The sequence below is a fragment of the Dipodomys merriami genome, unplaced genomic scaffold, assembly GCF_024711535.1.
Source record: "Dipodomys merriami isolate MVZ:Mamm:240054 unplaced genomic scaffold, mDipMer1.0.p SCAF_911, whole genome shotgun sequence".
Classification (NCBI taxonomy): Eukaryota; Metazoa; Chordata; class Mammalia; order Rodentia; family Heteromyidae; genus Dipodomys; species Dipodomys merriami.
This window is the reverse complement of record NW_027206526.1, coordinates 159971-177607: the sequence shown is the minus strand read 5'-3', so window position 1 is coordinate 177607 and position 17637 is coordinate 159971. Positions and strand designations below refer to the sequence as shown.

At 65.0% G+C, this 17637-nt stretch overlaps 1 protein-coding gene across 1 annotated transcript; it reads right to left on the bottom strand.

Moving 5' to 3' along the window:
* Positions 1-15255: 15255 nt before the first annotated feature.
* Positions 15256-17263, bottom strand: LOC138821405 (small integral membrane protein 23-like). The gene is made up of 4 exons (XM_070013609.1): positions 17130-17263; positions 16029-16080; positions 15802-15869; positions 15256-15585 (listed from the first exon to the last, which is right to left on the bottom strand). The coding sequence occupies exons 1-4, from the start codon at positions 17217-17219 to the stop codon at positions 15388-15390; spliced, it is 408 nt and encodes a 135-aa protein (XP_069869710.1). The 5' UTR covers positions 17220-17263; the 3' UTR covers positions 15256-15387.
* Between the last annotated feature and the right edge of the window lie 374 nt (positions 17264-17637).

The window sequence follows — 17637 nt, the reverse complement described above, 5'->3', positions numbered from 1 at the left end:
CGGGCGGTGTGTGGGTCCGGAGGGCGCCTCTGCAGATGGCAGCTGGGAAGGGCAAACCGGTGCTCGCGGGAGACAAAGCCACGTCGGCTCCTTTTCCCCGAGGAAGGCACGGATGCCTTTAAAGACCTCTTCTCTGCCATCTCCCCGCGGCGCGGCCCCGGGAATCGCAGGGCCAGGCCACGGCTGAGCTCATGGCCTTGCGGTGGGACGGCCCGGCCGGTTCCAAGGCAGAACTGGGGCCAGAAAAGGCAGACCGAGTCCTCGTCTGCCTTTCCCATCCTCAGTCCCTCTCCTGCTGCGCGTCACCCACAGGGCGCGGAGCGCGGGTGTCAGACGCAGAGTCAGGTTTGTCTGTCTGTCTGTCCTACAGGTTCAGGAACCTCCCGGATGCCTGCAGTTCAGGAACCTCCCCTCCCGTTCGGATGCGAACATCTGCAGCGTCTCCAGCTGGTGGAGGCTGGACCAGCCTCGGGCCCGGCCTCTGCAGGTTCACACTCAGCAGGTTCAGCTGCGCTGCTTGCGTGCTGAGCTGGTGGCACAGGAGCCACTGTGGAGAACTCTGAGGCACCGTTTCAAAAAGCTGAAGGGAAAAAGGTTGGGAAAACTTCTCCATAGAGAAACGGTAACTGTTCAGGTCGGGGACGCAGCCAAGGGATGGTGGAGAGCGTCTCCAGTGGGTGTGAGATCGTCTCTCACACACACACACACACACACACACACACACACACACACACACACACACCACACACACCACACACACCACACACACCACACACACACACACACACACACACCACACACACCACACACACACCACACACACATGCTCACACACACACACACTACACATACCACACACACCACACACACCACACACACACACACACACACCACACACCACACACACCACACACACACACACACACACACACCACACACCACACACACCACACACACCACACACACACACACACACCACACACACCACACACACACACCACACACACACCACACACACATGCTCACACACACACACACACCACACACACACACCACACACACACACACACACCACACACCACACACACACACACATACACACACCACACACACCACACACACACCACACACACATGCTCACACACACACACTACACACACCACACACACCACACACACCACACACACCACACACACCACACACACCACACATACCACACACACGTGCTCACACACACACACCACACACACCACACACACCACACACCACACACACCACACACACCACACATACCACACACACATGCTCACACACACACACACTACACACACCACACACACCACACACACCACACACACCACACACTCCACACATACCACACCACACCACACACACATGCTCACACACACACCACACACACCACACACCACACACACACCACACACACACCACACACACCACACACTCCACACATACCACACACCACACACACACATACACCACACACACACACACACCACATACACACACCACACACACCACACACTCCACACACACCACACCACACACCATACACACACACACCACACATACCACACACACACCACACACACACCACACACACACACACCACACATACCACACACACACCACACACACACACACACACACACAAAACAGTGTTTTAGGAGACAGTTACCCTGCATTGATCTAACCATTGAACAGCACATCAAAACACTGGGTTACTATGCATGTTTTTGTGGTGGTTTTGGTTATGGAGTGAAGCGATGTTCACACCCAGAGACCCCTGAGGCGCGGGACGCGTCTGGGGCAGGGCCTGCCGAGGCCTGCCGAGGCCTGCCAGGCCTTCACCGGGAGCCGCCCGAGTGCGGCCGTGGGCCCCGGGGGGAGCCCCGGGGGGATGGTGTCTGGGGCGTCCGGCTCGAGGGGCGGCTGGTGGAGCAGGAGGAGCCCTCGGGAGGGGCCGGAGGCCCAGCCTCGTACAGGGAGGAGAAGGTGGATGCGCTGGCGAGCGTGAGCCCCGAGGACCCCGAGTCCGCGGAGGCCGACCTCCTGGGTAGTGTGAGCATCCGGTGACGTCTCCCGCCAGAGCCGGCCAGGTAAGGCGGTCGCTGTGCGGGGGCTGGGGAGTCAGCATCAGCCTGTAGACGGTCGTGTTCACACGCGTTTTTGCTTTTTTTTTTTTTTTTATTTCCTATTTTCAGTGTGTGGTTGAATCTGTGGGTGTAGAACCCTGGGGTGAAAGGTCAAATATAGCCAGGGTTGACCGGGTGGATGAGGGAGGCAAGCAAGAACCCCAACCTCTCAGTGCTCTGAAAACGGCAGAGAAAGCGTCTCAAGGGGGGGCCGGCTGGGGGGGCAGGCGGCTGGGGTGGGGGGGCGTTTGGGGGGTGGCGGGGGGAGGGTGGGTGGCGGGGGGGAAGGGCAGGTGGCTGGGGTGGCGGGGGTGCATCTGGGGGGTGGCGGGGGAGGGTGGGCGTCTGGGGGTGGCAGGGGCGTCTGGGGGAGTGATGGGGGGAGGGCAGGTGTCTGGAGGGGTGGCGGGGGGGTGTCTGGGGGCCACTGGGTGGGGGAGGGTGGGCGTCTGGGGGGTGGCGGGGGGGCATCTTGGGGAGTGGTGGGGGGAGGGTGGGCATCTGGGGGGTGGCGGGGGTGCATCTGGGGGGTGGCGGGGGAGGGTGGGCGTCTGGGGGTGGCAGGGGGCGTCTGGGGGAGTGGTGGGGGGAGGGCAGGTGTCTGGAGGGGTGGCGGGGGGGGTGTCTGGGGGCCACTGGGTGGGGGAGGGTGGGCATCTGGGGGGTGGCGGGGGGGCATCTGGGGGGTGGCAGTGGCGGGGGAGGGCAGGCGGCTGGGGTGGCAGGGGGCATCTTGGGGAGTGGTGGGGGGAGGGTGGGCATCTGGGGGGTGACGGGTGGGTGGCTGGGGGGCAGCTGTGGGGGGGAGGGCAGGCGTCTGGGGGTGGCGGGGGGGCGTCTGGGGGTCAGCTGTGGGGGAGAGGGTAGGCACTTGGGGGGTGGCGGGATGGCGTCTGGGGGGCCACTGGTTGGGGAGGGTGGGCATCTGGGGGGGCGGGGGGGCGGGCATCTGGGGAGTGGAGGGGGAGGGCGGGCATCTGGGGGTGGCATATGGGGGCCACTGGGTGGGGGAGGGTGTGCATCTGGGGGGTGGGGGGGTGTCTGGGGGGTGGTGATGGGGCGGGCATCTAAGGAGTGGAGGGGGAGGGCGGGCATCTGGGGGGTGGCGGGGAGGCGTCTGGGGGGTGGCAGGGGGGAAGGTGGGCAGCTGGGGGGGAGGGCGGCTGGGGGCTGGCTGTGGGGGGAGGGCGGGCGGCTGGGGGGCGTCTGGGGCAGCGGGAGGGGGGAGGGCGGGCATCTGGAGAGCGTCTGGGTGGAGCGGGGGCCGGCTGGGGGCCGGCGGGGGACAGGCCCCCATGCGCTCTGCAATGGCACGCGGGCCCAGCTGTGTTTTCTCTGCCTCCTCATGTGGCACCCTCCATAAAACCCGCGCGGGGGGATTGCGCGGAGGCTCTGGGCTGTGCAGGGGATTGCGCGGAGGCTCTGGGCTGTGGTGTGGCATTGCGCGGAGGCTCTGGGCTGTGCCGGGCATTGCGCGGAGGCTCTGGGCTGTGCCGGGCATTGCGCGGAGGCTCTGGGAGGCTCTGGGCTGTTCTGGGCATTGCGCGGAGGCTCTGGGCTGTGCCGGGCATTGCGCGGAGGCTCTGGGCTGTGCCGGGCATTGCGCGGAGGCTCTGGGAGGCTCTGGGCTGTTCTGGGCATTGCGCGGAGGCTCTGGGCTGTGCAGGGCATTGCGCGGAGGCTCTGGGCTGTGCAGGGCATTGCGCGGAGGCTCTGGGCTGTGCCGGGCATTGCGCGGAGGCTCTGGGCTGTGCCGGGCATTGCGCGGAGGCTCTGGGAGGCTCTGGGCTGTTCTGGGCATTGCGCGGAGGCTCTGGGCTGTGCAGGGGATTGCGCGGAGGCTCTGGGCTGTGCCGGGCATTGCGCGGAGGCTCTGGGCTGTGCCGGGCATTGCGCGGAGGCTCTGGGCTGTTCTGGGCATTGCGCGGAGGCTCCGGGCTGTGGTGTGGGAGTCGGTGTCCAGGGTCTCTGGGGAGGCGCCGTCCACGGCGGGCGGTGGGGCGGGAGGCAGGTGGCATGGGGCACCGTGCGTGTGACGCGTATTCCACGCTCTTCCCGCCGATCACTTCCTGCCTTTGCGCAGACCGTGTGTTTCTAGCCTGGCCTTTGAACGCAGCTGCGCGCCGGGCCAGGTGCTGCACTGGGCGCGGCGTCCCGGCCCCTCCCCGCCCCCGCCGACAGCCGGGAGCTGGACATGCGCGGCGCGGCCGGCTCCGGCCCCGGCTCCGCTCGGCCTGGGACAGCCGGGCTCGAGGCCTCCGTCCCGCCCGTCCGTGGAATCAGGGCTCTGTGGCTGGAGCTCCATTTGCTTCCGGGCTGTCCGGTGTGGTTCCCCGCCAGCCTTACTTCTGGGAGAAATGCTCATCTGCAGCCCCCGCGAGACGCGGCCGCGGCACCTGTGCAGACCGTGCGCGTGTGAAAGGCGCTGTGTGTCATTGCACGCCCTCGGGACGGGACCCTGCCCCGTCCAGCTTTAGGCCCTTTATTGCGATGGTCCTTGTCATCTGCCGGGTGTGACGGTCACGCTCGGCTCTGGGCACGGGCATGACCCCCTGGGAGAGCGGAGATGCCCGGGGCACGGGACGCCCCGGGGAGTTGGCCTTTCCGCTCCGGCCTCGCTGGGCTGAGACCTGAGTCCAGACGGGCCCGTCCCGCCTGCGTCCACCCGCCGGGCCCTGCTGCTCCGCACCGACCGCTAGATGGAAGTCAGCGTGCGGAAAGTGGAGCGGCCCGGCTCCCCAGCCCTGGGCCGGCCGCGGTGCTCGGGTCGGAAGCCTGGGCCGTGTGCCAGCAGGCGCGTCACTTCCTTTACACGGGCACGTGGCTCCGTGTCCCCGGCAGCTCCGACCCCAGAGCACAGGAGAGCGGCCTGTGTCCTCCTCCTCCTCCAGTGAACGGGGGCGTCTCAGCTGCGCTCACTCAGCGTCACCGCTCCTCTCTCATTCCTGTGAACGATGACATAATATTCCCGATTGAGAACCGTGATTTATCTAGCCCACGTGACCAGGTGGCACAGATCGTTTAAAAGAGCCCGTTTCCACGGTTCCCAAGTGGCAGGAGGCAAACAATAGAGTCTAGATTGGGGGTTGGAGGCGTGGCTCAGATGGCAGAGCACTAACCAGAGAGCGCAAGTGGCAGGCATTGACTTTGAACCCGTCTCCGAAAGGAACGGGGAGGGAGGGAGGGAGGCAGGCAGGGAGAGAGGGAGGCAGGGAGGGAGAGAGGGAGGGAGGCAGGGAGGGAGGGAGGCAGGGAGGGAGGCAGGGAGGGAGAGAGGGAGGGAGGGAGGAAGGCAGAGAGGGAGGGAGGGAGGGAGGGAGGAAGGCAGAGAGGGAGGGAGGGAGGCAGGCAGGGAGAGAGGAAGGGAGGGAGGGAGGGAGGGAAGGAGGGAGGGAGGGAGGCATGCAGGGAGGGAGGGAGGGAGGGAGGAAGGGAGGGAGGGAGGCAGGGAGGGAGGGAGGCAGGCAGGGAGAGAGGAAGGGAGGGAGGCAGGGAGGGAGGGAGGCAGGGAGGCAGGGAGGGAGGCAGGCAGGTAGAGAGGAAGGGAGGGAGGCAGGGAGGGAGAAAGGGAGGGAGGGAGGGAGGCAGGGAGGGAGGCAGGGAGGGAGGGAGGGAGAGAGGGAGGGAGGGAGGGAGGGAGGGAGGGAGGCAGGGAGGGAAGGAGGCAGGCAGGGAGGGAGAGAGGGAGGCAGGCAGGGAGGGAGGCAGGGAGGGAGGGAGGGAGGGAGGGAGGCAGGGAGGGAGGGAGGCAGGGAGGGAGGGAGGGAGGCAGGCAGGGAGGGAGGGAGGGAGGGAGGCAGGGAGGGAGGGAGGCAGGGAGGGAGGGAGGCAGGGAGGGAGGGAGGCAGGGAGGGAGGGAGGTATGGAGGGAGGGAGGGAGGCAGGCACGGAGGGAGGGAGGCAGGGAGGGAGGCAGGGAGGGAGGGAGGCAGGGAGGGAGGGAGGCAGGGAGGGAGGGAGGTATGGAGGGAGGGAGGGAGGGAGGTATGGAGGGAGGGAGGCAGGGAGGGAGGGAGGGAGGGAGGCAGGGAGGGAGGCAGGGAGGGAGGGAGGCAGGGAGGGAGGGAGGCAGGGAGGGAGGGAGGCAGGGAGGGAGGGAGGCAGGGAGGGAGGGAGGGAGGCAGGGAGGGAGGGAGGTATGGAGGGAGGGAGGGAGGCAGGCAGGGAGGGAGGGAGGTATGGAGGGAGGGAGGCAGGGAGGGAGGCAGGGAGGGAGGGAGGGAGGGAGGCAGGGAGGGAGGCAGGGAGGGAGGGAGGCAGGGAGGGAGGGAGGCAGGCAGGGAGGGAGGCAGGGAGGGAGGGAGGGAGGCAGGCAGGGAGGGAGGGAGGGAGGGAGGGAGGGAGGCAGGCAGGCAGGGAGGGAGGGAGGGAGGCAGGGAGGGAGGGAGGGAGGCAGGCAGGGAGGGAGGGAGGGAGGGAGGGAGGCAGAGAGGCAGGGAGGGAGGGAGGGAGAGAGGGAGGGAGGAAGGGAGGGAGGGAGAGAGGCAGGGAGGGAGGGAGGGAGGGAGGCAGGCAGGGAGGGAGGGAGGCAGGGAGGCAGGGAGGGAGGGAGGCAGGGAGGGAGGGAGGGAGGAAGGGAGGGAGGGAGGCAGGGAGGGAGGGAGGCAGGGAGGGAGGGAGGCAGGGAGGCAGGCAGGGAGGGAGGGAGGCAGGGAGGGAGGGAGGGAGGGAGGCAGGCAGGGAGGGAGGGAGGGAGGGAGGCAGGGAAGGAGGGAGGGAGGGAGGCAGGGAGGGAGGGAGGGAGGGAGGGAGGGAGGGAGGCAGGGAGGGAGAGAGGGAGGGAGGCAGGGAGGGAGGGAGGGAGGGAGGCAGGGAGGGAGACAGGGAGGGAGAGAGGGAGGGAGGGAGGCAGGGAGGGAGGGAGGCAGGGAGGGAGGGAGGCAGGGAGGGAGGGAGGCAGGGAGGGAGGCAGGGAGGGAGGGAGGGAGGGAGGCAGGGAGGGAGGGAGGCAGGGAGGGAGGGAGGCAGGGAGGGAGGGAGGCAGGGAGAGAGGGAGGCTGGCTAATTAGATTTCAGGAAATGGAAAGAGAACAGGACTTCTCAGGCCTCCTCCTGGTGTCACCTGCCGGCCGTGTCTGCCCCATCCAAGGAACTGCCCCCCCTTCCCGTCCACCTGTCCGTGGCTCTGCTCTCCCGGGTCCTAACCCTTTCCACCCAGGCCCCAGACTGGCACTGGCCTGCCCTGGAGGGGGAGCTGCAGGCGCGCGCACACGGGCTGGCCGCGGTCTGAGGCATGCCAGAGAGGCAGTCTGCCGCAGCTCCGGCCCACACGGCCCTCTCACTCAGCTTCACTCCGTAAAACACAAACACTCATTTTTGTTGAGACTTTGAGGAGCCCTGGAAACCGCCGAAGACCGGCTGGCCCGGGCACGCGTCTGAAATATGTTGGGCAGGTGTTTGCAAAGATGTGGCGCTCAGGAAAGCACATCCTGATGTCATCGGGCTAATTTGGCTTTTGCCTGGCTCCCGGGAGTGCTGGCTGTTTGTAATGGAAACACTTCAGACGGAGCTCTGTGACCCAGCCGCAGGCCCCGCACGCTTGTTTACTTTAGTGTGTTTCTCTGGGAGTGGAAAAGCGGTGACCAGGCGGGGCTTAGCAAGTTGCTTTTTCCTCGCAAAGAGGAGACGGGTCCGTAGGAGAGCATTAGCATGGAGAGGCCCCGGGCCCTCGGGTGACGGGAGGCTGCGTGCCCGCCAGGAGATGTGTCCAGAGACGAATTCCACCAGGACAGGCTGTCCCCGGGCGGAAGCGGGGGTTCCCTTGCTAATTCTCAGCTACCAAAAGGGGTTCCCCAGGGCTCCCCGGCCCTCGGAGCCAGGCTGAGTGAGGTGTCGGTCACTGAGTGCAGAAAACCTGCCGTGTCCACGCCCCCCGGTGCTCCAGATTCCGAAGCCAGCTCCCGGACTCCCGGGCTCCACGAGGATGCCGAGCGCTCTTGGCCCTGGATGAGAGTTTTCACACTTGCCTCCACCCCCTGGGTCCCAGTGGCCAGCATCTGTCTGTGAGGGAAGTCTGGACCCCAAGCCTGTGTCCGCAGACGGCCTGTCCCCAGGGCCCCACAGCCGCCGCCATCGTGCCATTCTCTCTGGGCTCTTTCTTCCCTCTCTAGAGAAGGCTGCGCGTTCGCTCTCCGGCAAGCGGCCTGTGCTGGCTGGCACGCTCCTGAGCTGGGGAGGGGTGCTCGCCCCCCTCCAGTTCATCTGCCTTGCTGGGGGATTCTGTGCCACAGGCCCCCAGCGACCCAGTCACCCTGAGCAGGCCTCGGAGGGCCGCTCGCCAGCCCTCGGTGACCCTGCAGGTCAGTAAATTCAACCCAGAGAGGACAAGGGCTTGCCTAAGGTCACAGGAGGTCGTGGCAATCGAGATGGGCAAGGACTGAGCCCCGAGTCTGCGTCCCAGCCCCGGCTCCACCAACAGCACTGGGTCTTAGGTCCCCTCACCCCATTTCTCTAAAGTCGGCTTCCAGAGGGATCTTCTGAGTTTTTCTGGATTTGCATAAGAAGTACATGTTTTGGCCTACAAAATAACACAGAGGCCTGGATCGGTAAGGAAAGCATCTGGAGAAGGAAGCCATCAGGGCCGGCCCTGGCCCTGAGCTCTGTGCTGGGGGTGAGCAGGAGTGTTTGTACTGTGACAACAACTAGCACACTCTGTGTGCACCCCCCCCCGGTGTGCACACCACCACCCCTCACACAGGCAGGATCCCGTGTTACACCCACCGCCACAGCCGTCCAGTCTCCTCCCCGGCCCTGGGAGGCCTGGTTGCTCTGTGCACCGTGGGCTCTGCAGGGAGAGAGGTGGACGCTGCTGTCCAGAGCACCTGTCCTGTCCAGCGTGGCCTGTGGCCAGGGCAGTGTCCGGGGGATGCGTGCCCGTGTGTGTGTGAGCAGCCGTCCTGGCTGGAATGTGTGCTGGAGCCGTGGTTTCTCTCTCTCTGCCGATTGCTTCCTGGGCTGAGGGCAGCACAGAGGGGAGAGGCCGGCTGGGTCTGCGGGAGCCTTGTGGAGGAAGCGTGTGCGCTCAGGCAGGGACGTCCGACTTGCTGGGTCTCTCGTGGCTCTGAGGAGGAGGAGGGTGGAGACACGGTGCAGCCCGTGGCACGTGCACAGCTCTGTGCGCTCATGACTTCATTTGCTCGGGAAGGACTGCGGGGTGGGCCCCAGCACGTGGTCCTGGGGGGTGTGCACACGGCCCACCTCCTGCGGCGTGACCCCGGGTTTGCACACGGCCCACCTCCTGCGGCGTGACCCCGGGTTTGCACACGGCCCACCTCCTACGGCGTGACCCCGGGGAGCTGTGGCACCGCGCCCCGGAGGGCTCACGCAGCCGTGAGGACTGACGGGCCTGCGGTGCTGTGTGTGTCGTGGGGTGCTGGCGTGGCGGCGAGAATGGCGCCGAGCTTGGCGCTGCCCCTGCAGCTTGGGGAAGGGGGCAAAGTCTACAAAGCATGGGGAGCGGCGTCCAGAGCATAGTACACGTGAAATGAAAGTCGACTTTATTACTGAGTCCTCTCAGGAGACCCGGGGGGTAGACCCTATTTGTGGCGAGTAGCTAGAGCTCGGAAGCTGGTGCCTCATTTGGAGTAACCAGGAAGCACTTTCAGCCCCCCAGAATACGGTGAAAATGTAAGAAACGGTGGTCACCGGTATTTTATCAGAACACGGCCGCGCGTGCTTCGCCGGGGAGGTACGTGGAGAGAAGAGGGCTGTTGCTTTCATGGTTGCGCACACATCAGTGAGCACGCTTACAAGGCTGAGACCGGCCACACCGGGACTCGGCGTGACCTCAGGGGGCGTGGCAAGCCCTGTGGGCTGTGCTGCTTTGCTGGGGGGGCGGGGTTACGGGGGGCGGTGCATGCTCCGGGTGTGCACGTGTGAGCAGCGGGAGGGCGGCACACGCGCCGTGTGTGTGTGTGTGTGTGTGTGTGTGTGTGTGTGTGCGCGCGCGCGTGCCCGCGTGTGAGCAGCGCAGTGTGGTTCAGGCCGAGCAGCGGCACCACCGTCTGTTGTGGCTGCCAGGCTCCTTCATGCACTCTCCACCACAGCAGGGCTCTGGTTTTCTGCGACCGGAGCACAGAAGGTCTGCACTGACCCACATGGCGGCCAGTGAGTGCGAAGGCCCTGCGCTAAGACCTCCCGACAGCAAGGGCGGCCCGGGGCTGGACCCTCAGCGCCGCGTCGTGTGGGGAGACTCACCGTGGTCCCCGGGGCTGGCAAGGCGCTGACCCCTCGGGCAGGGCCGCACCTCCGCGCCGCCCGGGCTCAGACGGAGCTGCCGTCCGGGCGGGGGGCCCAGCGCGGGAAGGGCAGAGGCCTGGCGGTGGTGGCAGGCCCGCGGCTCCCCAGTCATCTTGCCACCGTGCAAGGGAAGTTCTCAGGGTTGGGGACGACGTGCCCGGCACGGGGATGACCAGAGGAGAGCCACCGTGTCCAGCGCCCCAGTGGCAAGCGCGCCTGGACCCGGCACCGCACCGGCTGGTTTTCTAGCACTGCGTTCCGGACTGAGTCCTCCTCGCACCCCAGCTGCTGCTCAGAGGGGTGAAGTGCTGCCTGGGACAGAGGCGGAGGCAGGGCCCCGAGGCTGGAGCCAAAGGGCCCGAACAGGCGAGGGAGGTGCAGCCCCCTCCTGGGAAGGCTGCCCCTGCGTCCGTCCGTCCGTCCATCCGTGCGTGCAAACCAGGCTCTTGTGTTCTCTGTCCCTGCCCTCTGGCAGGGGCGCGTTTCCCCAGGGAAGTGTCACAGCCCAGCCTCTGGAAGGCGTCTTCTGTGGCTCCATCTCCAGAACGCTCAATTGTCTCCTTCACAGCTGGCCAGATTGGAACCAATTGGATTAGTGCATTGCACAATTTTGTTCAACAAATCTGTGGATCAAGGGAACAAATTAAATCCACCCTTTAATTTGGCATCATCATAAATGTCACGTGCAGCCTGGACGTGGACGGTGTTGGTCTTGGACCTCGAATCCTTGTTTCCCAGATGTTCCCCCGAGGGGTTTTCAGCCAAGACCCCTGTGAGGTCTCCGTGAGATCAGAGCTGGGAGCGGGAAGCCGGGAGCCGGTCCCTGGGCCGTGGTGGAATGGCAGCCCTGGCACCAAGGTGTAATCCTCGCTGCCCGCTGTTTCCCAGGGGCGGTGACCTGGTTTATATTCCAGTATTTTTCTTGAGTCCTTGGCATATTCGTGTGGACTGTGGTACCTGTCCTTTCTCTGAACTCTTAGTTAGACCAGTAAGTATTTATATTGCTCGTTGGTAATTAATGGGCACCTTTGGCGCGCGGTCCGATGGCTTATGAATCAGGGCAGATCCTCCTCCTCCCGCGGTTTCTTGGCTTCCCCGAGAGGAGGAGGAGAGCTCTGCATCTCTCTACACGTAGCCTGCACGGTGTAGCATGCAGTGACTATTTATGGTCTTATAAATTTAATTGGAATATGATTGCTTAATAATAAAGGGGAACTTTTTAGGAGAGGAGAGAGATGATCTTGGTGGGGTCGGGTGGAGGGAGGCCACGCAGAAGCTGGCTGGGAGGGAGGGCGTTGATGGCGGGACCGGTGAGGGGTGAGGGCCTCAGTCGACGCCTCTGGGGCTGCCAGGCCCGTGCCCCGCCGCGCGCAGCGGTACTGGGGCGCAGGCGCCCGGGGCCGTGTCCCCAGCTCACCCCCTGCGGCAAACCTCGTGTCTGAGAGCCTGCACGCCCGTGTGTAGGGCGGCCTTACCCGGCTCCGTCGGACATCTCGGATTCTTGTTTTTAAAGCACGCGTATCAGAACGATTGCATTTCCCCCTTGCTATACAAGTCAGAAGAGAAAAAATGCTGACAAAAGGGAAAAACCCCAGACAAATCCGGGATGAGCCAAACAGGAGGGCCGGAGGGCTGCAGCGGGCAAAGGTTGCCTCATTCCTCTTGGAGTAAGAGAGCCCGGAAGGTGCCATCCGCGGAGGCTGATGAAGTGCTTTTGGTGATCCGATGCTGACCTCACGTTCCAGGTGCCCGAAACAAGTGGACTGTGGGTCACTGCGGGGTCATGACCTCTCCCGTGGCCACCTTTCCCCGGGCAGGACCAGGCCTGCCCGGCCTTCCCCACCTCCACGCCGGCCCAGGGCCTGAAGGCACACCTGGCCTTTCTCTGTGGAGAGCGAGTCCTGAGTGCCCACGGAGCGCCTGGCCCGCCGCCTGCTGCTGCCCCCCTGCCTGCCCCTGGCCCGACGCCCGCCCTGCTGTCCCCCCTGCCCGCCCCTGTCCCCCTGCCTGCCCTGCTGCCCCCCTCCTGCCCCCGAGATGCTCTTCTCACCCTGAGCTCACCCCAGGCCTCTGCTGGCCCGGCCACTGGCTCCGGTGCGGGGCTGTGGTCCCGACTGGGCCAGGAGCGGCCAGGCTAAGACCAGGCCAGAGTTCGAGGCCACCCTGGCACCCGGCCCGGGCAGTGAGGACAGAATTCCGCAGTCCGTAGAGAGCAGACGGCCATGAGGACAGGAGAACTTGCTAGGGAGAGGACAGGAGGCCTGGAAGCAGGACGCACGGCCGGCCGGGAGGCGGCGGAGGAAGCTGACCGGCGGTGCGAGGGGGGACGCACCCGCTCTGCTCAGTCACTCCTTCAGGAAGCTAGTGCTGCGTTCCCCACACCCTCCTTTAAAGGTATCCCAAATGTTATTCCAAATTCTATACGCAAACACATAAACTGTATTTTGCATACATATTGAGTATTGCTTCTCGGAAATTCTTGGACTAGAAGTGTTTTGGACTTGAGAGGGTTTGGGGAACTTTGGAATATGTGCACATGGATGTATATATGTATATGCTACCCTACCTTGGGCCTGGGACGCAAGTGTGAACGCTCATGTTTGTTGTTTGAATCGGTCCTAGTAGGTACCCAGGCAGGCCTCAAACTCCGAGCCCCCGGGGGGAATACAGGCATGGCCACCTTCGCTGGCTTGCTTGTCTCTACCTAATCAATATGGCCAGAAGGGGATTTTCCTCTCGGTGGAGGCTTTGAGTTTAGGCTTCCTCGTTGGGCAAGCACACCACCGTTGGCCACACCCAGTGCTTCTGTTTTTGTTTGCTCTTTCCAGGCAGGATCGCGTGCGTTGCCTGCATTGGCCGTGGACGGGTCATCCTGCCTCAGCCCCCTGGGTTGCTGGGACCAGAGGAACGCACCACCTCGCCTGGTTGATGGATTGAGATGAGGTCTCACTTTTTCCAGCCTTGTCTCCTATGTCAGGTGCAGGTGTGAGCCACCACGTCCTCCTCTCCGTTGTAATTGTACACCATATTTTTGGCGCAGTTGCGTTTTGACTAGCTCCCCGAGAGACTGTAGCATCGTGTGAGCACTCAAAACGCTTCAGACTTTGAGTGTTTTTAAATTTCCAATTGGAGCTGCTCAACCTGCATAAAACACACCAACATGAAATCTGTACTGCGACATAAATACAGATGCAGATTCACAGGCATTTAGATTGCAAATGCAGAATTTCAACCGGTGGAGACTAGAGTCTAAAGTTTACGTTGGGGGGAAATGGTGCATTGTCAAAGTTCCGCTTGCAAAGCTCTGGAAGAGCCCACAGAACCGTTCTGGGTGGTTATGTGGCTTGGGTGCCGCGAGTCCACAGCCCTGCAACGTGACAGCGGAGAAATGCCTGTAGTCCCTGCCCATGGACAGGGACTGGGCAGACCAGCGGGTGGGGAAGGGACTCGGGCTCCACCGCCCGGAGGGCTCAAAGGAGGAAATTGGGGTCATAATTTCAAGACTTCTTCCATCCCCAAAGACAACTAATTCTCCTGGGCAAACAAATTACCTAGCCACCCCCTGCATGGCAGACTTCCTCTGAGAGCAGCTTAATTTGTGTCCTCATGATTTTCCAGGGGGTTCAGCACTTTAGTAATTGGCACGGACATAACACCTCCACTAAAATGGAGACAGACGGCATGCGCTGCCAGACGCGAGGCTCACCGCGATCCAGAGCGAGGTCCCAGAGGTAGGGGCGTGAACGCGGCTCATCGTCCGACTCGAAGGAAGCACGTGTCAGAGCGGAGCTGTCTCCGTCTCCGTCTCCGTCTCCGTCTCCGTCTCCGTCTCCGTCTCCGTCTCCGTCGTCTCCGTCTCCGTCTCCGTCTCCGTCTCCGTCTCCGTCTCCGTCTCCGTCTCCGTCTCCGTCGTCTCCGTCTCCGTCTCCGTCTCCGTCTCCGTCTCCGTCTCCGTCTCCGTCTCCGTCTCCGTCTCCGTCTCCGTCTCCGTCTCCGTCTCCGTCTCCGTCTCCGTCTCCTCTGCTGGCACACGCTCAGTTCTCAGCCTTCCCCTCCCTTGCATCCTTCCAGGCCTTTTGTTGTCTTGTCTTTTGTTGTGCTGGGGTCAGGACTCAAGCACCGGGCCAGCGCTCTCCCCCTGGGCTGCACCTTCAGCCATTTTCTGCCCTGGTTGTTTTAGAGAGAGGCTCCGGCACCCGGGCCACAGCCTTCCTGTCTGATGCTTCCCAGGGTCGCTGAGATGACCGCGCGAGCCGCCGCACCTGGTCTCCTGGGCTCCAGCATCAATCCTCCAGATCTCAGCCTCACCGGCACGTGGCCCTTCCAGAGTTTTCAATGTGCGTCTAGTAACACTGTCAATGGCAGCAGCAAATATCTGTGTCCCTCGCTGCTTTGTGATGCTCTGATTTGCGTAGCCTTTCCCACAGCTTTCCTGTGGGCGGCTGGCGTTTTTCTCCGCCCTTGTGAATGCAGTTAGGGTGAGGAACCCAACCCTTTCTCGTGTGTGCCGGTCTGGCTGGGCTTGGCAAAGGCCAGAGGAAATGTGCTTGTGGATTTGAGAGCGGCTGTCCATGAGTCCCCGATGGCCACAGGCTGCATCTCCCGAGGGGAAGAGCAGGAGACGCCACTGTGCGTGCCAGGGCCCTGCTCCCCACCCGACCCCGGCTTTCCTCACATCAGGGACCCACGGGAGCCTGAATGTGTCTTTGATGTTCACTTAAGAGGAAATGGGGTCTCAGAGAGGCTAAGAGAATGTGCACGGTCCCCGGCCGCTGTCGGCTCCCCCGGGCTGTGGGCGTCGCTCTGGGGCTCTGGCATCCTGGATCGGCGCTGGTGAAGGCGGAAGGGCAGACCCCATTTCCCAGTCATTTTATTTTCTTGCTTGCCCTGAACGCGGGGGTCGCAGCTCAGCCCGCCCACGCCCCGGCCCGGCGCTCACGCCCCGCGCCCCGGCCCGGTGCTCACACCGGGGCGGGCGCTCACGCCGGGGCGCTCACGCCGGGCTCCTGTGCGGCAGGCAGGGGCCGTCCGCCTGGGGCTCCCCCAGGAGGGCGTCCAGCCAAAACTCCAGCTCCCGCACCAGCTGCTCCAGCTCCCGCACGTCCTTCTCCAGCTTCTCCAGGAACGCGTGCACGCTGTTCTTCACCCAGCTCCGCAGGGCCTTGACGGGGGTGTTCCAGGGCTCCAGGCTCTGGAGGCAGACACCGGGCTGCCTCTGGACGCGGTTCCCAGGCCTTATCCTCTCAGAAAGCCCCCGGGCCCAGGCACGTGGTACCCATCCGCAGCCCGGCCCGGCCCACCGCCCGCGCCCGTCCATCGCCCGGCCCGGCCGGCCACGGGCTGGACTCCCACCCCAGAGCCCCTCGCTCCCGCCTCCGCCCAGAGTCTCACGGTGCGGCCTAATGACCTGGGAAGCCGCTGCACTCTGCGGGTAGCTGCACTCCTGGATCCCTTCCGACATCTCCCAGCTTCTTCCTGAAGCAGACACAACGCCGGCCCTGAGCAGTGGGGAGAGCCAGCATGGCCACCCCAGCAGGAAGGGGAGGGAGGGCTGGGGCCTGGGCAGCCGTCCGTCTCGAGTCCCCGCCTGGGGGCCTGGCTCAGGGCTTCCTTCCTCAGACCTCAGATGCTCACCTGAAATCCCTGTGCCCAGGTACAGCAGCAGGACCAGCAGCGCCAGCAGAGTCTGGACAGGAGGATGGGGAAGATGGTGAGTCCCTCCAGGGGACGGGAGGACGGGGAAGAGGACGGGGAGGATGGGGAGGATGGGGAGGAGGATGGGGAGGACGAGGAGAAGGATGGGGAGGACGGGGAGGATGGGGAGGAGGACAGGGAGGACGAGGAAGACAGGGAGGAGGACAGGGAGGACGAGGAGGACAGGGAGGAGGACAGGGAGGACGAGGAGGACAGGGAGGACGAGGAGGACGGGGAGGAGGAAGAGGAGGACGGGGAGGATGGGGAGGATGGGGAGGAGGATGGGGAGGAGGAAGAGGAGGACGGGGAGGAGGACAGGGAGGAGGATGGAGGAGGACGGGAGTCCCCAGGAGACGGGGAGTCAGGTCTGGGTGTAGGGTCAGCTGCAGCGCTTAGCTCGAGTTCTGTTCGTTAGGCCACACTGCTGCCAAACGCAATCATGGCGGAGCTCGCGCCCCGTGCGGCATCGCCCGGCCCCCTTGAGCCGAGGAGACAAATCTCACCTCGCTTGTGTTTGTTTTGCTCCTGCCCAGGCTCGGCCCAGGTCTGCCTGTCTGTGCCTCAGCCCGCCGGGTTACGGGCCTGCACCCCACCCAGCCCAGCGAGGGTGAAGGATGAGCAGCGCGCTTCTGCCACGGCCGCACTGTAAGGTGCGTGCATCACGCAGTCAGAAGGCGCGGGGTTCAGACGCAGCGCGAGTAAGTAAGCGAGGTGGGACTCGGCGGAAGCCGGGGCTCGGCCTCACCCTGGTCACTCAGGGTCGAGGCCGAGGAGCTGGGCTCCAAGCGGCCGGCAGCCAAGCGCCGCTGCCCGCGCACGACTCGGGGTCAGCGGGGCCACCTGTCGGTCACGCGTGTCCCTGCACATGCCTAGGCCCGGGGGACGCGGCAGAGCCAGCCCTGGCCCTGCAGCCGCCGGCACACGGGGGTGAACAGGGCGGGGGGGGGAGCCGGGCAGCCTTCGGGGGGTGACGAGGGGCAGGGCGAGGGCACCGCTGCGGGGTCTGCCGGGAGAGGGCGGCCTGCGCCCTGCGGGCCTCACCTGCTTCCGGTCCTCACAGGGCCCGCTCCGCCTCTGGGCCAGCAGCTGGGCGGCCTCCGGCCCCCCACCGCCCAGCTGTTGGATGGCCATGACCCCAGGCCCGGCTGCCAGGCAGGACTGAGGTGCTGGGGGTGGGAGAGGGGGCAGCCGTCACCGGGCAGCCTCAGGGCTCCTCTGATGTCACAGAGGGAGGAGCAGCCAGGCCGCCTCCCGCCTGGGCCCCCCTGAGCCTGGCCCCCTGAGCCGGGCCTCCCCGCCTCCCGCCCTGGGCCCCCCAGAGCCCGGCCTCCCCGCCTCCCTGAGCCTGGCCTCCCCACCTCCCTGAGCCTGGCCTCCCCGCCTCCCGCCCTGGCCTCCCACCCTGGCCTCCCCGCCTCCCGCCCTGGCCTCCCTGAGCCTGGCCTCCCCACCTCCCGCCCTGGCCTCCCTGCCTCCCCGCCTCCCGCCCTGGCCTCCCTGCCTCCCCGCCTCCCGCCCTGGCCTCCCTGAGCCCGGCCTCCCCGCCTCC